Source organism: Spermophilus citellus, assembly GCF_964194105.1.
Source record: "Spermophilus citellus genome assembly, chromosome: 15".
NCBI lineage: Eukaryota > Metazoa > Chordata > Mammalia > Rodentia > Sciuridae > Spermophilus > Spermophilus citellus.
Genome location: NC_138195.1, coordinates 35,008,222 through 35,035,448, shown reverse-complemented (window position 1 = coordinate 35,035,448; position 27,227 = coordinate 35,008,222). Strand labels below are relative to the sequence as shown.

General features: G+C 36.9%; 1 protein-coding gene across 25 annotated transcripts in view; it reads left to right on the top strand.

Annotated features, from left to right (window-relative positions):
* The window catches only part of ANK3 (ankyrin 3), a 508,367-nt gene that overhangs the window by 459,629 nt on the left and 21,511 nt on the right, over positions 1–27,227 (top strand). For 15 of the 25 annotated variants that reach the window (XM_081268446.1, XM_081268432.1, XM_081268431.1 and 12 more), the window contains 3 exons: positions 829–910; positions 4,948–11,430; positions 12,507–12,529. In XM_081268446.1, the coding sequence (XP_081124572.1) occupies positions 829–910; positions 4,948–11,430; positions 12,507–12,514 (6,573 nt within the window). In that variant the 3' untranslated portion in view covers positions 12,515–12,529. Of the gene's footprint in view, positions 1–828; positions 911–4,947; positions 11,431–12,506; positions 12,530–13,369; positions 13,445–17,253; positions 17,386–18,224; positions 18,369–21,068; positions 21,748–24,650; positions 25,030–26,587; positions 26,639–27,227 lie in introns of those variants that run through there. The other 10 variants (XM_081268436.1, XM_081268435.1, XM_081268439.1 and 7 more) reach the window with 4 other exon arrangements.

The following is a 27,227-nucleotide window of genomic DNA, read 5'->3' as shown; positions in this document are numbered from 1 at the left end:
GGACAGATTGCCATGTATACATTTTTTAAAACTCTCATATGTATATTTTACCATCTATAGTCCTACTGCACACTATTATAAGTTTTAAATCAAGATCATGATTAATAGATGAAGTTTTACTATACCAAATCAGCTTATGTTTTTTGTAATATGAAATATTTCGTCACTGGTTTTTGATAGACATTTGCTGTTCTAGCTAAAGAAATGTATCTTGGTCCTTTTCAAAGAGTAGAGTTGTTCAATTAAATTGTAAGAGAAATCTTCATAAGTTACCACCTAATGTAATCTATAAATTAAATGATAATTGGATTTTTAAAACCTACATCAATCATAGAGTCAGCAGCCTCAGGACTCAGTAACATTATTGCTAATAAAAACCATTCACCTGTTTTTAATCTCCTCATCTATACTTTATGCCTATTAACATACAGAAACCACAGTAATAATTGGAATAATCAACTTTGTGTGCCTTTTTTCCTTGAATGTACTCACATAGTGAGTGTACTTTGTGATGTATGTGCTTTCAATATGAATGAATTGGGGAACACTTACTGCTCAGCCTCTGTAATGCTCGTCTTTTATTTGTAGTTCCCTGTAGTCTGCTGTGTTGGTGCTCTTATATTTGCTAAATCATGGCTACTAGGTTGAGATACCGGGATGGGGTGTTAAAATCCCAGTACGAAATTAACATTGTTCAAGAGGAAAATGCATAAGAAGAAAATTAAGGATAAACATATCAACATGCCATGCTACAAAAATGTTTCAAAATTGAGAAAATGTCACAGGGAAGTTGGAAACAGAGTCTCTCTTTTTTCTTTTCTTTTTCAGACGGAGAAAGCAGATCGACGACAGAGTTTTGCATCTTTAGCTTTACGTAAGCGCTACAGCTACTTGACTGAGCCTGGAATGAGTGAGTTTTCTAACATATTTACTAATCTATGTGAATTTTTATAAGAAGAGACATTTTTTCTATACAAACTAAATTTTGGTGTCATTTGAAAACCAATAACTAAGAAAAATTGCCTGCAGGAAAACCTTATCATGAAATCTAATACCCTGTACATAATTGAAGATACAAAGTACCAACACCCCTAGTTCATAGCTTCAAAAGGTTTTTTTTTAAACCATTTACTGTTTTTAAAATTAGAGACATCTATTTTTTATTTTACTTTGACGACTATTAACTGTGGTAGGAGATTAATAGCATTGTTACTTTATATCTATGCTCAAAAGAGAAAATGTTTAATCCTATTTTTGGGATGACAGAAAGAATGGCAAAGTTACTTTGGTTGCTATCTCATTTTTCTTAATATAGATAGATTGTTGTATACTTGTCCCAATTCTTTCCTTCCCATTTTGTGAGAATTATATTTTCTTCCTTCCTTGAGGTAGGACTTTTTCACTGATTTCTTATCTCTTCCCTCCTCTCGTCTCCCTCCCTCTGTCCTCTATTAAATATCAGTTCTAAGGCTTGTCTTCAGACCAGTTAAACCCTCTTGTCTCAGTGATGGTTCCAGTTCCTTGTTAAATGGCTTGCAAGCAAGGTATAGATGCAGTCGTATTCATTCTCTCTGCCTCCTCTTCCTTCTTCCTTGTAATTATTATATATGGTAGTCGCCATAGCCTTCTAGATAACCCCTTCTTCCCAGGGAACTGAGAGCACAGGGAGTAAGTATGTATTTGATTAATAGTAGAGTGTTGCCACTTTAACCTCAGAGAGCTTCATTTTGAAGAGAATTTATACAAAAACATTTTCTCATTGGTCAACCATCCCTAGCTTTCCCCGCATTGATTCACAGTTAACTTGAGTTCATGGAGGTTTAGAAATTTGCCAGTAAGAGCCACAATTTTGTTTTTTGCCCACCTTTCCTGAATTCATGTTGCTGTGGACCAACATAACATAGGCAGCAGGAAACTACTCCTCTATTCAGTTTAGATGGTTGAGGTCCAGACTACTAGGAAAGCTAATATTCAGATACAAAATGGGTAGTTTGAAAGAAATGAAACCCTCCCATGATCAGGAACATTCCCTCAGTTCTGAGTTTTTTCCTCTAGCAGAAAGATCCAAATGCTTCTAAAAGTATCGGGGCTGAAATTAACTTCTGTTGTGTTAGAGAGCAGGGAAAGGGTGTAGATGTAGCTAGCTGGTTTTTCAATATGGTGAAAATATACTGGATATGAGTTTTCTTTGGAATAGCATTTTGCCCTGGAGACCCTCATTGGGTGGTGGTTTTAGACACCACCACCCCTTTCCCCCACCCAGGCAGTATTCTTAAGCTTTGGACAGGTTTGATGGACCAGCTGCTTAAGGTCCATGGCACCTCAGGGAAGGTGAGTTTCCCTCTTATTCTGGTCCTTAAGGTATTTAGGGTTTTTTTGAGGTATATTTGAATTTTAAGATCATGAATATGCTCAGTTTTTAATTTTTCTCACTTATGAAAGTGTTGCTACTTTTTTTTTGTTAAAATTTCATTTAGATATGTGCAGTCTGCTATCCTTGACTTTTGATAAAAGGAAATAGTTTTCTCTTATGATCAGACACACAAAGGTGGTGAAATGGAAAGGAATAAGAAGGGACTAAAAGGAAACTAAGGAAATACCAAGCCCCCTGAGTTGGTGTTAGAACTCCAAGCGAAGGCCACTTTTCCCTCATTTACCCTAGCCCTTCCAAGCCCATTCTCTGTGTCCCAAGAAGATTCTAGTGTAGTTCACTGCCTAACATCCAGAATTTCCCATGGTCATAAAGGGTATCACAAAGTGTATGTCATTAAAACATATAAAATGTGTAACTAACTGACTGGCAAGCTGGTTGTTCTTGGCAAAGTATATAAAACCACAGACATGATTCAAAATACTAGTCTGATGGAGCCAGCATTCAGCAGTAAGCAAGGCACTTCACCAGTTTCTTGTAGTTACAAAAGTAAATTCTTAAGACATAGACATGAGCCCAAATCTTTCAATTGAAGAGAACCTTCAAATCATCATTCATTTGCAATGTGGCATTTCCCAAAAGAGTTACGCAATATAATTTGGGAATTATGGCTAGGAAGGATAATAAATAGGTGAGTTTTCCATAGTTCCACTTTCTTTGGAATAATATGTCAGCCTAGAAGAGAACATTTTCTGAATATTTGACTTTAAATGTACACTAGGAATGAAAATCTGCACCCTTGTGGGAGTAGCTGCTAATCCAAGGACTGGATTGTAGCAGTGGCACGGGCACAGCACGAAGAGGAGCATAAAAGATGAAGCAGATTCTCATTTACTCTTCAAGTTCACTGTTGTTCTGAACCATTGCTTTCTTGGAGCAAGACTGTATACAACTTTGACGTTGAACAGTAGCCCTTGGCAGGCATTCCAAATCTCTGTGATCAGATGGGTTTGTTTGTTAGAACTGTAGAAGTAGAGAGGACTAAGATTGTGCTTGCTGTCCCTAGTAAGTGTGCTTACCTCATCTGTGTGCTTCTTGCCCCACTGAGATAAGAACGCTAGTATTGCCTCCATCTTTCCTAGTGGTAGGTCTGATTCATGGCTGCTCCCATGTTTGGGGCTACCCATGAATATTCTGGAAAGGCACCAGAATCCATACCTTTGTAATTGATAAGCATATATGTATATACCTATGTACCATATTTCACTGCCGGTACTTAAATGTGGGATATTAAAAATATGACTGCTTTAGATTTTCCCATGATACCTTTTGAGAATTAAAAGTAGAATAGATTGTGAAAAACTGAGATAATTTATGTGCTTTTATTCATAATTTAGACTGCTACAGACATGGATACATTTAGCTACCGATGTATTTTATAATGTGAGGATTTTATTTTCCTAAAATCTCAAAAGGTACCAAGGCTTCACATCTCATGGAAAAAGTGTACTCTTCTTTCTTAATACTCTCATGAAAGTATTTTTAAAGGTTATATTTTGTGCATAATATGGCATACAAATTGTATTACTTCATTGGCTTGTTTGCCATGATATATTGCGCATGATAAAATGTTTTCAGTTGCTTTGCTTGCTTATGGTAACCATGAACCATATTTTCTAGTTTTTTTCCCCTTTGTATGTGTATACATGCATTTTTAAATCATTTCATATTACATTTTCTTTTTTCCTCTCATCAAAAGGAATATACTGCATGAAAAGATAAATGCAAACATTCCTTTTCTTTGTTTTTGTTTTTTTGTTTAAAATTCTGACTCAGAAAATTTCTTGCTCTTATTGGCTTTTTATGGGTGTAAAGCATAACCGAATTGTGCATGGAAGATACAGATTTAAAATCCAGTGGCTTCACAGTTTGCACATCAGATGCCTGTCTCTTTAATAGTTATTTTGGATTCTGCATGAAATAGGCTTGAGTGGTTTTCTAAAAAAGAGTTTCAGAAATTTAATGCATAGATTGACACATTGAAATGCTTCTAAATAGGTGCAATCTGTAACATGGAAAGGCTCTAGGAGAGGGAATATTAGAAATTATTAAAACAAGAGTCATATGGTTGCACAAAACAAACATACCTATACAGGCAAAACGGAACAGCTACTGCTATTTCAAAACCAGCACATAAGAAAGTCAATAGGAAGTAAGGGAACAGTGTTCCATTGTGGTTATTTTTCTCATCATTAATTCTTTCCTCATGTTTTCTGTTTTTTCATTGTTGGCCTATTTGGTTGCGATGTGCTTTTCCTGTCTTTCATTTCACATTGCTGTTTTTTTTTATTTCTTTAGTTGTTTTTTTTTTAACTTTGCATTAGTTATGTCTGTAGAAATTTATTTTTCCTCTTTTAATTAATTGTTCCTTTTGCCTCATCCCTTCTAAATCATGCAAACAATTGTACTTGCTTTTGTAATATTTCAAAGTTTACTGACCAATTTTTTTCTCTGGTCTCTCTGTTTCTCAACCATTTTTGTTGATTTTTGTGTTTGATTTCATTTTAAAATTTAAGAAACAGTTGAACGGAGTGCAGGAGCAACAAGATCCCTCCCCACCACTTACTCATACAAGCCATTCTTTTCTACAAGACCTTACCAGTCCTGGACAACAACTCCGAATACAGTGCCCGGGCCAACCAAGTCAGGCTTCACTTCCTTATCAAGTTCTTCCTCTAATACGCCATCCGCTTCTCCATTAAAATCAATATGGTCCGTTTCAACTCCTTCTCCAATCAAATCCACGTTAGGCGCATCAACGACATCTTCAGTTAAATCTATTAGTGACGTGGCGTCTCCAATTAGATCATTTCGGACAATGTCTTCGCCAATAAAAACGGTGGTGTCACAGTCTCCATATAATATGCAAGTTGCCTCTGGTACCCTGGTTAGAGCTCCCGCAGTCACGGAGGCTATGCCCTTAAAGGGGTTGGCATCCAGTTCTACGTTTTCCTCTCGAAGCTCTCCCGTGACTACAGCAGGGTCTCTTTTGGAGAGGTCATCAATTACTATGACACCCCCTGCCTCCCCCAAATCAAACATTAATATGTATTCCTCAAGTTTACCATTTAAGTCAATTATTACATCAGCGGCACCACTAATATCTTCACCTTTAAAGTCAGTGGTGTCTCCAGCTAAATCAGCGGTTGATGTCATTTCGTCAGCTAAAGTTACGATGGCATCATCTCTCTCATCACCCTTGAAGCAGATGTCTGGACATGCAGAGGTAGCGTTAGTCAATGGATCTATTTCTCCTTTGAAATATCCATCATCTTCAACTTTAATTAATGGATGCAAAGCCACTGCCACGTTACAGGACAAAATTTCTACAGCTACAAACTCTGTAAGCTCTGTGGTGAATGCAGCCACTGACACAGTTGAGAAAGTGTTTTCTACCACAACAGCAATGCCCTTTTCCCCACTCAGGTCATATGTTTCTGCAGCACCATCAGCTTTTCAGTCTCTAAGAACTCCTTCCGCAAGTGCACTCTACACATCTCTTGGGTCATCAATATCTGCAACTACCTCATCTGTAACTTCATCAATAATAACAGTGCCAGTATACTCTGTAGTCAATGTTTTGCCAGAACCAGCATTAAAGAAACTTCCAGACTCTAATTCACTTACAAAATCAGCAGCAGCCTTGCTGTCACCCATTAAAACATTGACTACGGAGACACGCCCCCAGCCCCATTTCAATCGGACTGCATCTCCAGTTAAGACATCTTTGTTCCTTGCACCTTCTGCCCTTAAGCTGTCTACACCATCTTCTTTATCTTCCAGTCAGGAGATACTAAAAGACGTGGCTGAAATGAAGGAGGACCTAATGCGGATGACCGCAATACTACAGACAGATGTGCCTGAGGAGAAGCCATTCCAACCTGAACTTCCCAAGGAAGGGAGAATTGATGATGAAGAACCCTTCAAAATTGTTGAAAAAGTCAAAGAAGACTTAGTGAAAGTTAGTGAAATCCTTAAAAAAGATGTATGTGTAGATAACAAAGGATCACCCAAATCACCAAAGAGTGACAAGGGACACTCTCCCGAAGATGACTGGATAGAATTTAGTTCTGAAGAAATAAGAGAAGCAAGACAACAGGCTGCTGCAAGCCATTCTCCATCTCTGCCAGAGAGAGTGCAAGTGAAAGCAAAGGCTGCCTCTGAGAAGGATTATAACTTGACCAAAGTTATTGATTACCTAACAAATGATATTGGGAGTAGTTCACTGACAAATTTAAAGTACAAGTTTGAGGATGCAAAGAAGGATGGTGAGGAGAGACAGAAAAGAATTTTAAAACCAGGAATTGCTTTGCAGGAACACAAACTCAAAATGCCGCCAGCCTCCATGAGGCCTTCCACCTCTGAGAAGGAATTATGTAAAATGGCTGACTCCTTTTTTGGAACAGATACTATTTTAGAGTCTCCAGATGACTTTTCTCAACATGACCAAGATAAAAGTCCCTTGTCGGACAGTGGCTTTGAAACAAGAAGTGAAAAAACACCTTCAGCCCCACAAAGCGCCGAAAGCACTGGTCCCAAGCCACTTTTTCATGAAGTCCCCATCCCTCCTGTCATTACAGAAACAAGAACTGAAGTAGTTCATGTCATCAGGAGCTATGAGCCCTCCTCTGGGGATGTTCCCCAGTCCCAACCAGAGGAACCAGCATCACCTAAACCTTCTCCTACATTTATGGAATTAGAACCAAAGCCTACCACCTCTAGTATTAAAGAAAAAGTGAAGGCATTTCAAATGAAAGCCAGCAGTGAAGAAGATGACCACAGTCGGGTTTTGAGCAAAGGCATGCGTGTGAAAGAGGAGACTCACATAACCACAACCACCAGAATGGTTTATCATTCCCCACCAGGCAGTGAAGGTGCCTCTGAAAGAATTGAAGAAACCATGTCAGTCCACGACATCATGAAGGCCTTTCAGTCCGGGCGGGATCCTTCCAAAGAACTGGCAGGGCTGTTTGAACATAAGTCGTCAGTGTCTCCAGATGTTCACAAGTCTGCTGCTGAAACGTCAGCCCAGCATGCAGAGAAGGACAACCAAATGAAACCCAAACTGGAGCGTATAATAGAAGTCCACATCGAAAAAGGTAACCAAGCTGAGCCCACTGAAGTCATTATTAGAGAAACCAAAAAGCATCCAGAAAAGGAAATGTATGTATATCAGAAAGACTTATCCCGGGGAGATATTAACCTAAAAGATTTTCTACCAGAAAAACATGATGCTTTTCCTTGTCCAGAGGAACAGGGTCAGCAAGAAGAAGAAGAACTTACTGCGGAAGAGTCATTGCCTTCTTATCTGGAGTCTTCCAGAGTAAACACTCCTGTGTCCCAAGAAGAAGATAGCCGCCCTAGTTCTGCTCAACTCTTATCCGATGACTCTTATAAAACATTGAAGCTTTTGAGTCAACACTCCATAGAATACCATGACGATGAGTTGTCAGAGCTAAGAGGGGAGTCTTACAGGTTTGCTGAGAAAATGCTTCTGTCAGAAAAGCTAGATGTGTCTCATTCCGATACTGAGGAATCGGTTACAGACCATGCAGGAACCCCTAGCTCAGAGTTACAGGGGTCTGATAAGCGGTCCAGAGAAAAAGTAGCCACTGCCCCCCAAAAAGAAATTCTCTCCAAAATCTATAAAGATGTGTCTGAAAATGGTGTAGGTAAAGTGTCTAAAGATGAGCATTTTGATAAAGTGACAGTATTACACTATTCTGGCGATGTTAGTAGTCCAAAACATGCCATGTGGATGCGCTTTACTGAGGACAGATTAGACAGAGGTAGAGAAAAGTTGATATATGAAGATAGGGTGGACAGGACTGTAAAGGAGGCTGAAGAAAAGCTGACAGAAGTATCACAGTTTTTTCGTGACAAAACTGAGAAACTAAATGATGAACTGCAGTCCCCAGAGAAAAAGCCACGCCCCAAAAATGGCAAAGAATGCTCTTCTCAAAGCTCTACCAGTAGCAGCCCTGAGAAAGCACTAACAGAACTGTTAGCATCCAATGATGAGTGGGTTAAGGCAAGGCAGCATGGCCCTGACGGACAAGGCTCCCCCAAGGCCTATGAGAGGACAGCATCCAGTTTGCCCAGCAGCCCGGAGAAGAAAGTTGTGTCTGAACAGAGTGAGGATGGCAAGTCCACTGTGGAGGCCAAAGGAAGTGTCCCACAGAGCAAAGCACCAGAAGGGCCCCAGTCTGGATTTCAACTCAAACAATCTAAACTCAGTTCCATTAGATTAAAATTTGAACAAGGTACACATGCAAAAAGTAAGGACATATCTCAAGAAGACAAAAAGCCAGATGGCCAATCCAGAATCCCAGTTAAAAAAGTACAGGAGAGCAAGCTACCTGTCTACCAAGTGTTTGCCAGAGAAAAACAGCAGAAGGCCGTAGACCTCTCAGAGGAAAGCGTGTCTGTCCAAAAAGATTTGATGGTCCTAAAAGCTAAAGATGAGCATGTCCAAAGCAACGAGATTATTGTAAATGATTCTGGCTCTGATGACGTGAAAAAACAGAGAACTGAAATGTCAAGTAAAGCAATGCCTGACTATTTTTCTGAGGAACAGGCTAAAGACTTGGCATGTCATGTAACCTCAGATTTAGCAACTAAGGGACCATGGGACAAAAAGGTCTTTAGAACATGGGAAAGTTCTGGAGCCACTAACAATAAGTCACAGAAAGAAAAACTTTCACATGTACTTGTTCATGATGTAAGAGAGAATCACATTGGTCACCCCGAGAATAAAAGTGTTGATCAAAAGAATGAATGTCTGTCTGTGACTGAGAGAGAACACAAATTGTTAACAAATGGCTCTCTCTCAGAAATTAAAGAAATGACTGTAAAATCTCCCTCCAAGAAAGTTTTATACAGGGAGTATGTTGTTAAAGAAGGGGAACGTCCAGGTGGAGCTTTCGATCAACCTCCCAGGAGAAGCGAGAGCTCATCAATGTCACACATTCCAGTCAGAGTGGCTGATGAGAGGAGAGTGCCGTCTCCTAATATTCCTGATGGGTTTTGTGAGCAGTCGACATTTCCAAAACATGAACTATCACAAAAAGTGTCCCATTCAACTATGAGTAAAGAGACAGTTGAGACACAGCACTTTAATTCTATAGAAGATGAAAAAGTTACCTATTCAGAAATCAGCAAGGTTTCCAAACATCAGAGTTATGTAGGCTTATGCCCGCCTCTTGAGGAAACTGAGACTTCCCCCACCAAATCTCCTGATTCTTTAGAGTTTAGCCCAGGAAAGGAATCTCCGTCTAGTGATGTATTTGACCACAGTCCCATTGATGTATTGGAAAAACTTGCACCACTAGCCCAAACAGAGGGAGGGAAAGAGATAAAAACTTTACCTGTCTATGTCAGTTTTGTACAAGTGGGAAAGCAATATGAAAAGGAAATACAACAAGGGGGTGTAAAAAAAATCATAAGTCAGGAATGTAAGACAGTCCAAGAAACCAGAGGGACCTTTTATACAACCAGACAGCAAAAGCAGCCTCCTTCTCCCCAAGGTAGTCCAGAAGATGATACTCTAGAGCAAGTGTCCTTTCTAGATAGCTCTGGGAAAAGCCCTTTAACCCCAGAAACACCCAGTTCAGAGGAAGTAAGTTATGAGTTTACGTCTAAGACCCCAGACTCATTAATAGCTTATATACCAGGCAAACCCAGCCCAATTCCGGAGGTTTCTGAGGAATCAGAGGAGGAGGAGCAGGCCAAATCAACCTCCCTGAAGCCCACTACGGTGGAAGAAACAGTGGTCGAGCGTGAAATACCTAAAGATGTGAGCAGAGACTCTAGCCCAAGACCCAAAAATAACAGAGTTGCCTATATTGAATTCCCCCCTCCTCCACCGCTGGATGCGGACCAGATGGAGTCAGATAAGAAGCATCATTATCTTCCCGAAAGGGAGGTTGACATGATTGAAGTCAATCTGCAAGATGAGCATGACAAATACCAGCTGGCTGAACCAGTCATCAGAGTGCAGCCACCCTCACCAGTTCCTCCTGGGGCAGATGCCACTGACTCGAGCGATGATGAATCTATTTATCAGCCTGTCCCTGTTAAAAAATATACTTTCAAATTAAAGGAAGTAGATGATGAACAAAAGGAAGTGACAAAATCCAAAGCTTCTGCTGAAAAGGCTTCCACCCAGAAAGAACTGGAAAGTAACGGATCTGGAAAAGATAATGAATTTGGCCTTGGCCTTGACTCCCCTCAGAATGAAACTGCCCAGAATGGGAACAATGACCAGTCCATCACTGAGTGCTCTATCGCCACCACGGCAGAGTTTTCTCATGACACAGATGCCACAGAGATTGACTCTCTGGATGGCTATGATCTGCAAGATGAAGATGACGGTCTGACAGAGAGTGATTCGAAACTCCCAAGTCAAACTATGGAAATCAAAAAAGATGTCTGGAATACAGAGGGCATTCTGAAGCCAGCAGATCGCTCTTTTAGCCAAAGCAAACTTGAAGTTATTGAGGAGGAGGGAAAGGTGGGACCAGATGAAGATAAGCCATCCTCCAAAAGTTCTTCATCTGAAAGGACTCCTGATAAGACTGATCAGAAGTCGGGGGCCCAGTTTTTCACACTGGAAGGCCGACATCCTGACAGATCAGTGTTTCCTGATACTTATTTCAGTTACAAAGTAGATGAAGAATTTGCCACTCCTTTCAAAACAGTAGCTACCAAAGGTCTAGATTTTGACCCTTGGTCTAATAACCGAGGGGATGATGAAGTTTTTGATGGTAAATCACGGGAAGATGAAACTAAGCCATTTGGTCTGGCGGTGGAAGACCGCTCTCCAGCAACAACCCCTGACACTACGCCAGCCAGAACGCCAACTGATGAAAGTACCCCAACTAGTGAGCCTAACCCTTTCCCATTCCATGAAGGAAAAATGTTTGAGATGACTCGCAGTGGTGCAATTGACATGAGCAAGAGGGATTTTGTTGAAGAGAGGCTCCAATTTTTCCAGATTGGTGAGCATACTTCTGAAGGGAAGTCAGGGGACCAGGGGGAAGGGGATAAAAGTATGGTCACTGCCACCCCACAGCCACAGTCAGGGGACACCACTGTAGAAACCAATCTAGAGAGAAATGTAGAGGCACCTCCAGTTGAACCTAACCCCAGCAGCCCGACCAGCGGCGAGTGTGAGGAAGGCACATCCAGTGGTGGCTCCCTGGAGAGATCAGCAGCAGACAGTAACACCTCTAAAGTTGACCCCAAGTCACGTACGCCTATAAAAATGGGAATTTCTGCATCTACCATGACCATGAAGAAAGAAGGCTCTGGAGAAGTGACAGATAAGCTAGAAGCTGTGATGACCAGTTTTCAGGGATTAGAAAATGAAATTACAGTGATTTCAAATACAGCCAGTAGCCAGATGGGCATTAGGCCTCAAGAAAAACATGATTTTCAAAAAGATAACTTTAATAACAACAACAATTTGGATTCTTCCACTATACAGACAGATAACATTACAAGTCATGTAGTTCTGACAGAACATTTTGCACCCACTTGTACCACAGAGAAAGCTAATCCAGTGAAAGGCTCATCAGGAAAAAAGACAGGGGTACTACAAGGACATTGTGCCAGAGATAAGCAGAAAGTTCTTGGAGAGCAGCAAAAGACAAAAGAATCGATAGGGATTAGGCGAAAATCCAAACTTCCCATAAAGGCCACTTCACCAAAAGATATCTTCCCACCAAACCATATGCCAAACAGTAAAACAAGTAAAATGAAGCAGGTTAGTCCATCCGAGAAAACCAAAACCCTTACTGCTACTTCATGTGTAGATGTGAAATCCAGAATTCCAGTAAAAAACACACACAGGGAAAATCTAGTTTCAGTCAGAAAAGCATGTACCACACAAAAGCAAGGGCAGCCAGAGAAAGGCAAGGCCAAACAGCTTCCATCCAAGTTGCCAGTAAAGGTAAGATCCACCTGTGTCACCACCGCCACCACCACCAACACCACCACCTCCACCACCACCACAGTTAAAGTTAGGAAAAGTCAGCTTCAGGAAGTATGTAAACATTCCATTGAATATTTTAAGGGCATTAGTGGCGAGACCTTAAAGCTTGTGGACCGCCTCTCTGAAGAAGACAAAAAGATGCAGTCGGAGTTGTCCGATGAGGAAGACAGTACCTCAAGAAACACGTCGTTGTCCGAGACTTCCCGGGGTGGCCAGCCTTCAGTTACAACGAAGTCTGCTAGAGATAAGAAAACAGAGGCAGCACCTTTAAAATCAAAGAGTGAAAAGGCCGGCAGTGAGAAAAGGAGCAGTAGGAGGACTGGTGAGAATGAAGGCAGTCAGGTTTTTCGAGCACTCTTTGCTCACAGCCTGGAGAACCAGCATAGTTTGTAAACACTTTCCAACTCATAGACCCTAGTGCATGAACTGTCGTGATTGCCTGTGGAGTGACTTAACCGTAGTTTCTCATTCTGTCATTGTCATCTGTATGTGCTGTCTTATATACTCTTCTTTCTTCCTTTTAATCAAACTACACTGTAGACAGCTAGGGAAGCATGCTGAAGATACTGGTGTCATTCAAGATGAACAACTTTTTTTTTTTTAATGTGCTAATGGATATGATTCTGTCAAAGTAAAAGCACAGATACTGAAATACCATTGTGTTTTCACCAACACGACAATTCTATAACTGTTGTAAAGTAGCTAGCTTGTCAGCATGTTCGACCCCATTACATTGAGCATCCATGTAGTTTGACATTTGGCCTGATACAGGTGAAAAACAAGTGAGCCATGTAAAAAGAAGTGTTCATGTAGGTGATTAGGACACATCTAAGTGTACAGTGTTAGCGTTAGTCTCTCTGTAAAATCTGACTGCTGCTAAAAGCAATGTTCCAGTATCGTATCTTTCTTGATGATTATTTTAATTAAGAAATTGTGAATCGTAGGTCCACAGAGTCCATGCGAACGGACAGATATCAGGATGGCAATAGTAGCCGATCACCTGGGACTTAGTTGGACTGGTAAGTGTGTATACACCTGAATGAAACAAAGTACAGTTTCTTTTTTTTTTTTTAATATTTATTTTTTAGTTCTCGGCGGACACAACATCTTTGTTGGTATGTGGTGTTGAGGATCGAACCCGGGCCGCACGCATGCCAGGCGAGCGCGCTACCGCTTGAGCCACATCCCCAGCCCAAAAGTACAGTTTCTTAATTTCCTTGTTTTATTCACATGCAGTTTATTATGTATTTGTTAAAAAGAAACAAACACCTCAGTAAAAAAAAAAAATTTTATCCATAATTCTGTCTGTCCAGGGATAATTATTGATAGTACTTTGTACACTATTTTTTCCAAGGAACAGAAACATAAATCTTATTTTACCTTACATTTAAATGTTTTTCTTCACAGTGCCATTTCTGGTATTTTATCCGATAGCTACTTTCCTTTATGCCTTCTGATAAATTTGTTAATACCTACGACTTAAGTAACACAAAATCTTTAACATAGCATTTTGGGAACAGCTTTCTTAGGTTAACAGTTAAATTAACCCATGCCTATATTTCACTAATTTTAGTCATTCATGAGTCATCTTTACAAAAGGAACTAAGCAAATGTTCTGCCACTGATCTATATATCTCCAGCCTGTTTTTAAAGAGATTGAGACAGGATCTTGCTAAGTTTCCCAGGCTGGCCTCAGACTTGGATTCTCCTAACTCAGCTTCCTGAGTAGCTAGTATTCTAAGCTTGCACCACCACACCCGATAAACTTCACAATTTTTATGATGTATATATAAAATTTACAGGTTTATTTACCTGATGCGTCTAAGTGGATTCACTTTTTTTTAATTAATATTATGCACAATGATCCCATAGTTATTCTAAGGGGGAAACGTAACTACTAATTTCTAATTATTAGTTGATGCATGCAATAATCCTTAGAGCTAAGTAATATTATTATACACTCTCAATAGATTAAGAAACTGAGTCTTTTTTTTAATATTCTTTAGTTGTCAATGGGCCTTTATTTCACTTATTTATATGTGGTGCTGAGAATCGAACCCAGTGCCTCAACCATGCTAGGCAAGTGCTCTACCACTGAGCCAAACCCAGCCCCTAAGTGGATTCACTTTTATGTGGAAAGATTTATTTAAAATGAAAACTTTATATTACTTCCATAGTAGGGAATGGGATTATTTGCATGTAACATCTGTATAAACAAGGAAACAGGAGTGACAAAGTTCAAATTTAGATTTTTTTTTTTTTTTTGGCCATGATGGGGATTGAACCTCGGGCCTTGGGCCTGCAAAGCATAGGATCTACCACTGAGATACATCCCTAGACTACTTTAAAATTAAAAAAAGAAATTAAAAAGATAAAAATTTAAAGGATTTAAGTAAGTAGACTCAGTTCACAAGAGTTGTTCTGTAAAACCATTAACAATTAGCATGTCCAAAAGGAATATTTGACTTCATTTTGCTTCAATAAAGACAAGATGAGGTTGTTTGTCAGGTGGGCCATTCTGCTTTGTAGTTTCTATCTTTATAAGGTCCCTAAAATCCTGCCTCACCTGAATCTGAGAAATTTTAAGTTTTATAGGTTATTTTTTTAATGCACAGCCAAAAGACGTAATAGTTAAAATGTTATTGACATAAAGTAATCTTGCATATTATCAGTGTCATATGCCCCATACAACTATTTATTAAAAGGGAGAATGTGAAACTAGATAATTTGAACAAGTTTATTTTACACACTTTAAAGGCCCCCTATCCCATTTCCCCACTCTCACTCTCCCACAAACTATCTACTCTCCTCTCTTCAGCCACCTCGATCCTATTCTAAGATATGTTGCTGATGATCAGGATCCTAGTAGAGCTTTGAAAAGGGAGGTGGTCTGTGTGATCTTTTTTTAATATATTTTATTTATTTTTAGTTGTAGATGGACACAATATCTTTATTTTATTTTTATGTGGTGCTGAGGATAGAACCCGGGGCCTCGCATGTGGTAGGCAAACACTCTACCACTGAGCCACCACCCCAGCCCAGTCTTTGTGATCTTTTACAGATGGTTGAGAATAGTAATCTATTATGTTTAACTATTTGCTAACAAATATTATGAAAATAATATTTGTGTTTTAACATTGAACATTAACCTGAAAAGATATTGGAGCAAATGTTGATTTTATGGTAGCACATGCCTATAACTATTAGATTTCCTTTAAACCAGTATAGTCCTTAGTTTTTCAGAGTAAATTTGTGGACAAGATATGGCAGTATCAGAAAAAATAGATAAAAAGCAATAAAACTAAAATTCTCAGTGTCAGGATGTCTTTGCTCTTCATAAAGTCTCCAAAAACAGCTACAGTTTGGTACTGAGGGCTTGTTGGGCAGTAGGAGTATTATCACTTAAAAAACTTAAAAAATTATAATTAGCTTCCCTAATTGGAATTACTACAAGCTTAATAAAGATTAGAAAAATTAAGACTTATTAAGAGAACAAATTTAAATCTGTACTTTGAATCCACCATTAATAATCCACTTTTTTATTTAAAATAGTTAAATTTTATAGTTTTCTACTAAATAAATATATTCTCTGATCTTGGCTTTAATGTATAACTAGTATATTCAAAAGATACACCTTATGAGTATCTTTTTATGTTGGTCACAATATACTAATGAATCAGGAATCAATTTATTCTTTTTGTTTTAAAATGGAATATAAAAAATTATATTATATGTATTACAGCTAAAGTTTCCTCCATGGAGATTTATACAAACAGGTTTATTTCTAACTGTAGGCTATGGTCACAGCAGTTTGCAAGCCTACCTTACATTAACTTTTATCCTTTTGTTTTCGTGTGGATTGTTTTCAGTTTTTCAAGAGTTCAACTCTGCAAAGAATAGTCAGGTATAAAAGTCATTTTACACAAACCCTAATATATTGTCAGGATAAATTTCTAGAAGTGAATCACTTGATCAAAGGATAAGGGCTCTTTTGAGTTTGTGAATTCATTTTAACAAGTTGCTAGATATATTTCTTATCAAGAATAGAATATTGATCAATCTCTTTCCATGTGAGCATTTTTTTCTATTTCTTTTTAATAATCATTTCAGGTAATGCATACTTGGTAAGTATTTTTTAAGATACACACAAGTATACTGTGAAAAGTAAATTTTCTAAGTTCCCATTCTCCAAAGCAGCCACTACTACTCAGAATGTATATGTCTTCTCAAAAGACACACACTGCATTTCCAGGATTGAGGGTATGAATATATATATGGACAGAAAGCTCTCTCCCTTTTATTTTTCAAACCAGTATCTGCCTGTAAGATAAAATTTTCTGGAGTCATCATTTAACCTCCTTAGTAGAAGCAGAGTTCTTGAAACTTGAGGGCATTATAGAGTGGAATATTATGTGGGTCAAAGGTGCACTTCAAGAAGATTGCTTGAGGCAACCTTACTGCTAGCTCTTGTGTCATATGTATAAACTGTATATACTACCTATCTTGTATGCAATTTGTTCAAATGGCAGATAATTGGCTGAATTAAAAGAATCAAGCAACATCCTCTTTGTAAAAAATTGAGACTCTTTCTAAAATGATCTCTACAGGGTATTTGATTATAAATAATTACCTAAAGAAAGCTAAGTTACAGCCTGACTATAATCACTAGTTTCCTGTGAAATCAAGTATCTGAAGATTAATGCCCAAGGCTATACGTGGGCTTTTCTGTGAATTTCCTTTTTCTTGCTAGCAATTGAATATTACTTTGATAAAATGTATATAATAAAAGTAGAATATGCAGTCTTAATAACTCTCTTTCTTTTTACAGAACTGGCAAGGGAACTGAATTTTTCAGTGGATGAAATCAATCAAATACGTGTGGAAAATCCAAATTCTTTAATTTCTCAAAGCTTCATGTTATTAAAAAAATGGGTCACCAGAGATGGAAAAAATGCAACAAGTACGCTAAAATTATATTATTTTAACTTTCAAAAATGCATATATTCAATATTTTAGATAAGCCTGCTGTTAGTTCATGCAAATGCTCTGTTTTCTGCAATATAGAAAAACGAGTGATTAAAAAAACCTAAGACTTTTGAAGTTATACTTGCTTAATTTAGTTCTGATACCGTAAAGCGCTTTGGAAAGCAAGTAGTGGGAAACTGTTTGCATTTTATCTATTCTGTCCATGACCATCCAAAGAAAAAATTATGGGTTCTATATCATGGGAATATCATTTGAAACACTCTGAAGTTATTGCTGTGGCCAGAGGCAGATGTGCAGGGAAGTGCAGAGAGGAGGATAGTATCTTAGGTGATCAAGTACTTGATTCCCTAATACTGTTGGATCTCAAGGGATGCACAGGGTGCCGTAGTTTGGCATGTGCTAACCCACAACGATATAGAATATGTTATTGTGGGTTTCCCTGTGTCGACTTGATTTTCAGAACTCATTAAAATGCTAAGCATTAAACATGAGGGTGACCTATTTTGACATTCTGAAAGGAAAAGGGACTTGTTTGAAGTTAGATCCCTTTATACCTAAAAGAAGTCCAGCTATTTTAAGGCCCATCCATTCTGTTACAGTGGAATGAATGCTGTTGCTTTCACACACAGCTTTACAAAGTGATTCTCAAGATCCCGACTTTCCCGTAGCAGCAAGCCCTCTGGATGATATTGCAGAGCTTGAGTAAAAAGCTGAAATGCCAGGAGGTCTGCGAAAGCCATGCATTTGTGTGGATACTGTGCTGACTCAAAGCAAATAATTTCATTGTTGTTTTCTTTTTCCCCTCCTTTTCAGCTGATGCCTTAACTTCGGTCTTGACAAAAATTAATCGAATAGATATAGTGACTCTACTAGAAGGACCAATATTTGATTATGGAAATATTTCAGGCACCAGAAGTTTTGCAGATGAAAACAATGTTTTCCATGATCCTGTTGATGGTAATTGAATTTAGTGTTCATATTTATTTAATCATTTGATAAAATTGAAAGTATAGTCAGACAAGGCATTCACTTAAAACCAATTAAATTGTGATTTGCTTGATTTAATTTCTGATTTTTATACCATTTTCTCTGTCAGAGGCTGCAAATTATGACAAAAGAGCAAACTAGATAAATGTTATATACAGAACAAATAATGAGGTTTGAAAGTGTAAGTTAACTGAAAGAGTGTTATTTTAAAAATGTATGTGAAAAACAGAAGAAAGTAATACCTCAAAAATACATTGTTTTTAATTTTTATTTTTATATTAATCTAAAAAAACTAGTGATCTTTTATTCATATATGGGTAAAATACATTATGCTCCATCTTTTACCAAAAAAGCAAAGTATTGAGTCTAGTTTAAGCATACAGAACAAACTGTTAAGATAAAATGTGAATTACTGTTCTGGGAACAAATATTTAAGCATGTACTGGAAAAGTCTAATGTACCAAAGTGTTATTTACTTAGCATTATTTTAACTTCAATGCTGCCATTAATACTTTGGGGAAAAAACCCTACTTGATATATTGTATAAAAAAGAGGATAATTTCTAATACAATGAGCATAGCTATCACTAATAATTAATTTTTCACATTAGCTTATGTAATTTGTCATCTTATTATATAGAGACTTTTTCAGAAAAGTATTAAGAAAATCATAATTTATGTGTTTTCCAAGATAGTCACGTGTTACCTTCACGAATGGAAATTTTTTCCTACAGTGAATTTTGAGTAGAAAATGTTGATGTTGATGGTGTGGAGATAAGAATCCAGTAATATTTTTATACTGTTCCAAGTTCTGAAAAATATGGTTATTTTCATTTTTCAAATTGGCAAAGTTAGAATAACATAGGTCATTAACTTCTAATTCTGCATATATTATATGGAAGAAAAAGCTCAAGTTCTTAGAAATTTTTGCTTACTAACGTTAAAATCAAGAGAATATTTAAAGCATATCTGTAGTACGTGATATAAACACAGTGAATAATAAAATCAAAAGTGTTGGGGTTTTTTTTTGAGCTTATAAGTTCCATAAAATCTTGGGGGCAGGTTCTCTCCAAAGCTTTGTCTTGTATGTGAGACATTATATATTGCTAATCAAACTATTTTTGCACTGTACAAATATAAATTACTGTTATAGCAAACTGATTTATTGACAAGTTTTAGCTTATAAACCATTCTAATATTCTTTTTTTTTGGGGGGGGGGAAACTAATAAAAGTATCTATAATAAAAAAGATCACCAAAATACAACGTAAGTGTTGTGTTCTTAGCAGCCTCATTTAACTAAACATTTTAATATCAGGATATCATTAAAATAAACTCATAAGGGCTTTTTGTTATTATGACTTAATATTTTGTATTCCTTATTTTTAAATTTCTTAAGGAAATTCCAAAATGAAATAAATTTCACTTGTGCAAATTATAAACTGTAGCTAATTATAAGACTCTGGTTTATAGGTGACCATAAATGAAAAAGGTCCACTTACTTGTAGCAATTTCAATTTATAATAATAGCTAAGTCTATACTTACCTTGGACAGATAGGGAAGCTGCTCATATGTAACACTTTTTTAAATGGGATAGGTAATGAATTACAAAATTTGGTTTCTTGTGGCTTGCTGTATTTTGTCCACCACAATATGGATTTGGGGAAATTTTTGTAGACAAATAATTCAGAAAATTATTCCTGTCTCTCCTCTTAGTGAATTTTTGTGAAACTTCCTTTCCTCACCATGACCAGACCATTGTTGACTTTTCTCTCTGCTAAGCAGAAAAAGACTTCTGTAGTCCATACAGCAATGTTTAAAATGAGATTAGCTCCTTCCTTCCCTTTTACAAGCAGGTTAATTAATAAACTACACATATCATAGCATTGTTGTGAATTTTCTGAGTGCTCTTGGAAAATGATTTTCCTCCTGTTTTGTGTCATTTTTCCTTTTAATTCGTGGTTCTAAGTGGACTCCATCACCAACTTCACCAAGACCTTCATATATTCCACAGTCCTTTCATTTCTGTTACATTATGACACCTGAAAACTTTACATGAAGTCTTTTCTACTTTGTCTTCTTTTTACATCCTTTTCCTAACAACTTTAGGTTTTTACTCAGTGTTACTGCTCCAAAATCTAATAATTATTTCTTTCCAAAGATTAAATTCATTTCTTTCCTATAAATTTCATACAAAACAATAATTAAGAATTGGGTTGTGTTGCTCATATGTACAGTTTTTTAAATAAGTTATAATTTGATTTAATTGATTAAATTTAATTAATTTACTTGGTTTCTTGTGGCTTGCTGTATTCAGTCCACCACATTATGAATTTTGCATGCTAAAACTAGAAAGATAATAAATTTGGCCATGAAATGTGTTTTATATAATGACAACTAACTTCTTATTCAATTAGCCTGGATATTTAAGTTACTGTATTTAAATTACCAAAATTGATAGCAATAATTGGTAGTATTTTATTTTACTATAGTTTACACTAGTCTTATTTCATTGTATTACACTTAACTGAACTAAACCAATAAATGATCAACATTATTCTGTGATTCATCATGCATTTTCATACCTGATATAATTTTAATCATTCCATGTGTTTTGTTTGATGTATTTTCTAATTCATTCCAGTCAGTCCAAATGTACTGTCTTCCATAGGTTATCCTTCCCTTCAAGTGGAACTGGAAACCCCCACAGGGTTGCACTACACACCACCCACCCCTTTCCAGCAAGACGATTATTTTAGTGATATCTCTAGCATAGAGTCTCCCTTTAGAACCCCCAGTAGACTGAGTGATGGGCTAGTGCCTTCTCAGGGAAGCGTAGAACATTCAGCAGATGGACCTCCAGTTGTAACTGCAGAAGACACTTCCTTAGAAGACAGCAAAATGGAAGACTCAGTGCCTTTAACAGGAATGCCTGAAGCAGTGGATGTAGATGAGAGCCAGTTGGAGGATGTGTGTCTGAGTGAGTATCCTCAATACCTCGGAAATTTGGCTGGGGTCCCAAAAGTTGTTAAACCAGCAGAGCCATTGAAACAGACTAGAAAAGTAGGCATACGCTCTGAGCAGCAGGAGAAAGGAAAATCTGGTCCTGATGAGGAGATGACAGAAGAAAAACTCAAATCTCTATTTGAGGACATTCAACTTGAAGAAGGAGTAGAGTCTGAGGAGATGACAGAAGAAAAAGTACAGGCTATTCTTAAACGTGTTCAGCAAGCAGAACTGGAAATGTCTTCAATTACAGGTTGGCAGAATGAGACATCAAGTGGAAACCTAGAGTCCCCTGCTCAAGCTCGAAGAATAACTGGTGGGTTACTAGATCGACTGGATGACAGGTATGGCTCTATTTCAGGAAAAGCAAGCTGAAATGCAGGGGACCTCTGAATGCTTTGTTTTAAATAGATGCTTTTTTAGCAGTGATTCTAAATTACCAGTCAAGTTCTGGAATATTACTTTAAAAGTTGGTGCATGATTCTAATCTAGATAGGAAAAGTGAGTTTAAATTCAAATGTAATTCTCAGAACAATTGATGGTCTGAAGTAATAAGTAAAAATGTTACATACATCCCAAAGGTTTATATGTTGTCTTTACTCTAGAAGACTGTACTTTTGGGGCTGGGGATGTAACTCAGTGGTGTACCACATGTCTAGCACATGTGAGGCCCCAGTACCATAAAGAGAGGCAGGGAACTATACATTTCTAGTATTTACTTGTATTATTATTTTCATATAGCCAGTAATTAATGTTTAAGACACTTTAATAAATGAAAGTCCAAATCTTAATTATATAAATATTTCTTGTTTCTGAGCTACAAATATAATGCTCAAAATATTGAAATACAGCCAGGCACAGTGACATATGCCTGTATTCCCATCAATGTAGGAGGCTGAGACAGGAGGACTGCAAGTTTGAGGCCATCCTGGGTAACTTAGTGAGAAGGTGTCTCAAAAGGAAAAGGGCTGAGTATGTAATTGAGTGGTACAGTGCCCTGTAGTTTATTCCCCAGTACAAATCATAGTAATAATCAATACATTCCCATTATCCAGCAATAACCATCATTAAAATTTTGGTGAAAATGCTAGAGGCATAGCTAGAAGCATGTAGATCACATGCTTAATATACGCAAGGGCCAACACCAATTACCGACACCAAAAAAGAAAAAAATAATGGATTCCCTATCTTCTATGTACATTTTAGAAAGTACAGAGAAGAAATGGTATCTTTCCTGCCATAGTAATAAAAACTTAACATTTATGTCCTTCCAGTTTTCTATACATAACTCTCTACTTCAAAAATATTGCCATATCTCTCATTTGTTATTTATAACCAAAATAATTCCCTAAACATGAATCTGGCTTATTTTTATACTGACCCTGATCTAGAATGATAAGAAGTCTAGAGATCCTCAGACATTTGGTCAAATCCCACCACTACTAGGTACACATTTTGTGACTGGATGAATTTCTAATCTCTAACAATGTTACTTTGCTCATCTTTAAACTACTACTTCCCTCAAAAAGAAAGCATGTATCATACCTACAACATGACTAGAGCAAATAGTAATCTTTTAGTAATGGTGACATTATTTTTATTGACCCACATGTCAGACTAAAATATTTTTACTTCAGTGGCAGCTAGTAAAAGCCTTAGGTTGGATTCAAGAAACTGATATTATTTTATAACCATGTGAAATATTTCCATATTGCTGATAAATCTCTTGCTCAGTAAAAATTCCGAAAGAGGGACTTTATAAAATTTGTAAAGAGAAGTTTATGAACTCCTTTTGCAAAATGAAGTCATCAATAAATTCTCTATATAGGCTACCAAAGAATCTACTACAAAGAAGACAAATACTGGTAACTTTGATGTCTGTGTTCAGATATAGTTATATAATAATTTGTAATTGCATATTAGAAAACGGATTTAGATATAGGAAAAGGTGTTCATTATTATTAACTGGCTAACATCCTTTATTTAATATAGGCTCTGCCAGTGAATTATATTGAAAAATTACTGAGTCATCTTGCTCCATAAAAGTAAGAAAATGATAGTGACTTCTGGTATAATCATATGTAGGGAAATTTAGTTGATAAATATAATTTTCTACTCCCCTATCCACATTGCTTAAGTCATAAAAGTAAATATCCTATACTACTTCAAAGTCTGCTGAGATTGTTGTTACACTAAAATGGGGTGTGCTATTTTAAAGTTCTTTAAAAAAAAATGTTCTGCTAACCAGATTTTGATTTAAAGTAGGTGCACACATTTTTATACATATTTTACTTATACATAAAATACTGCACTAGTCATTGCCTTCTATAGACAAGACATGAAAAACAGTATACAAATTACAAAACAGTGAATATAGTTTATACTAAAGCTAGCATAAAACTAGTAGTACATTAATATACTGAAACAAGTAAAAAAAACTTGAAGTCTATTTAAAGGGAGGTAAGTCTTGGAAAAGAAACCAGTTCTCACAGGAAGTAGAAACAAAGGGAGTGCACCAACACTGATCACCAATAAGGTCAAGGGTGGAGAAAGATGAGTTTCAGGGAAAGCTGTTATGATTGAATAAGTGTGATGGCTGGATTCATAACTGAAAACAAAGAACTAAAATTTGGGGTTCTGTGATGCTAGAGTTTCAAGAATCGTTTGTCCTTTGTCAGGAAGTTTTGTGTTTTGTTTTTTGACTGTGATATGATAGGAATTTGAAATAACCTTCCCTTTTAATTACTGGTATTGGAACTCTTAAGTATATCCACAAACAATTTAAGATGTAGAATTTAAGTAGCTCTTGAATTACAATTAAAACCTGGCATGGGCCAGTCATGGTGGCAAATGCCTGTCAACCCAGCAACTCAGGAAGCTGAGGCAGGAGGATTTCAAGTTCAAGCCCAGACTCCACAATTTAATGAGGCCCTAAGCAAATAACAAAACCCTGTCTCAAGACAAAAAATAAAAAGAGTAGAGATGTGGTTAAACGCCCTAGGTTTAATCCCAGGTTTAAAAAACAAACAAACAAAAAAACTGGCATGAGTAGTCAGTTGTGATGTAGGAGATGCCTGGAACCTATGCATACTTCCTCATACACCCACCTAGGAAAGTCCCTCAGTTTAGATTCAGTCACCAGATTTTTCATGTCTTCAGAAATACTTAAGAAGAATGGCTGTTAAAACTTTGGAGCTTCTAAAGTCGTATGTTTCCATTGTAAATTTGCACGTTTTATCTTTTGCAGCCCTGATCAGTGCAGAGATTCCATTACCTCATATCTCAAAGGAGAACCTGGAAAATTTGAAGCTAATGGAACCCATGCAGAAGTCACATCTGAAGCAATGACAAAATCTTACTTTCCAGAATCCCAAAATGATTTAGGAAAACAGAGTGCTAAGGAAACTCTGAAACCAAAAGTACACGGATCTGGTCGTGCTGAGGAACCAACATCACCACTAGCAGCATATCAGAAATCTCTGGAAGAAACCAGCAAGCTTGTAATAGAAGAGCCTAAACCCTGTGTGCCTGTCAGTATAAAAAAGATGAGTAGGACTTCTCCTGCTGATGGCAAGCCAAGGCTTAACCTCCATGAAGAAGAGGGATCTAGTGGGTCTGAGCCAAAGGTATGTCCTCTGGTCATCCAGAATGTCATCATAAAAATTAAAAGTATTGATGTTTTGCTTCTTTTGATTACTCCCACAGCACAGGACTTAAGATTCTATTTCTAAATTATAAAAAGTTGTAGCAAAAATGGTGGAAGTAAAGGAAATGCTGAGTAAAACATGCCATTTGATCAGACCTTCATTCATTGGGTAGGGAAAAAAATAAGCATCTCTAGCCCTTTTCAGGAGACATTAAGTAACTAGCTTGAGGTCCAATACTATATGAGGTTTAGGTTTTCCAACTCCAAACCCAGTGTTCTCTCTTACGGAAGGATAATTCTTATCTTTTTGATTTTGGGGCATAATTTAAAGAGTATACAGCATCATAACCATCTAAGAGTTCTATAAGTTCTTTTGTCTGAAAGCATTTTGAAAATTGAAGAGATACAATTACCAGGTGGGTTGGCAGCAGTTAGAAATTTATAGTTAGTTATCAACTTAAAAATGTTTTAATTACTAGAAAAAAAGAATCATCTTTCTGTGATAGAATTATAAACTTGCTCTTTATATTGGTATGCTTTTGTGGTATCACCTAATGGATTTTTAAAAATTCTTTGAGGCTGACCATTTTTTGATATTAAAATATTTAAGCTGAAATTGCGACTCCAAGATGGACATAAGAAAATACAAATGAGATTTTTCCTACTTTTCATGCTCTCGATTTTTGTGTATTTTGGTCACCTATGCAACAGATATATAAACACTTAGAAAAGACTTTTTTTTGGTCAAACAGTGAATTCACGATTTATTTGAGTTTTAGAAAAACTTCAGCATATACTCTCAGTCACTCTCTGTGAATTTATCAACAAATCATATCCTTTTCTTTCTGTAAACTTATCTTTTGGTTATTTTTCTGCTTGTTATAAGCTTTATGGTTTGAGTGTTTCTCCAGCTTTTTACTTCTTTCTTGATAAGTATAGTTTAGAATCTTGATTTTTCTCTTTGAATTAACTCAATATATTTAAGCAGAATGAATTTGGATAGACTATTCCCTTTTAAGATGTGCCTACAAAATATAGGGAGAAGCAATAACTGGTTTTTACCTGTAAAGACATTCTGCAAAAGCCTATTAAAAATCAATAACTGGTTTTTACCTGTAAAGACATTCTGCAAGTTACTGTATGATATAAATAAGCACTGATGTGTGTATACGTGTGCACTTCTCTTGGCCATTGGAAAACCATACTAGCATTAGCATAAAAGGAGGTTGAAAGTGGAAACTCAGCTGGGTTCATTAGTAATCGAAACAAATTTTTATTAGAAAATGCTTTCAAGATTGCTTATAAATTAATCTGTATCTTTGATACTGGTTCAGTCTTACTCTAATGATTAAACACTAGATATCATAAATAATCCATAATGAAGTTAAAGCTTTTGGGAGATATGAGTGACCTCACAAGAAATCCAAAGGTGTTCATCATATGTCTTTCACAGATCTATCACAGTATGTAGCAACCAACTAGGTCATCTGATGTATGATCTCAGAAAACAGTCCCCTTTTTATCCCCTAAAAAATCAGGTCAAAAGTCCGGGTGCTGCTCTTACACGGATGACTGCTTGCTGTTACAAGGTAAAAGTCTACTATTTTCTCCCTCTTTTTATACAGCAACACATTTTCAGGAATACTGAGAAAATTCCATTTGTACTACTGAAATATCCCCCCTTTACCAATTCCTAGGGAAATCTCTTAAAGGAATTCTTTAAAATCCTACTACTGTCTTCTATTTACCTTAAGCCTACCAGACTACAGCAAAAAAGTAGAAACTGAAACTTGACCAAATGGCCACTTTTTCTTTAGGTTGTCTTTATGTAAGGGCTTGCTTGGTCTCAGGATTCTTGAAAGGACTATTATCTAACTGACAACTAGGTGTATTGTTGGTATTTCCAATAATATATGTTCTTCTGCTTTTAATTTACTCAAGTGAAACCTTTTTCCCAAAATAAGATTCTTTTCTGTGAATAATTCAAAATCATTTTTTACTTTTGCCTCATCCAAATTCTAGAACACTGGTGAGCAGTTCTCTCCTTTCATGAGTATGAATTCCTCTTAACTTTTTTTTTCTGCCTTTTTAAGCCACTGAAGACCTGCATTCATAATACAGTAGTTAGATCTAAGTCTTCCAAATTTACTGTTCTTGCTGAAATTTTAAAAATATAAT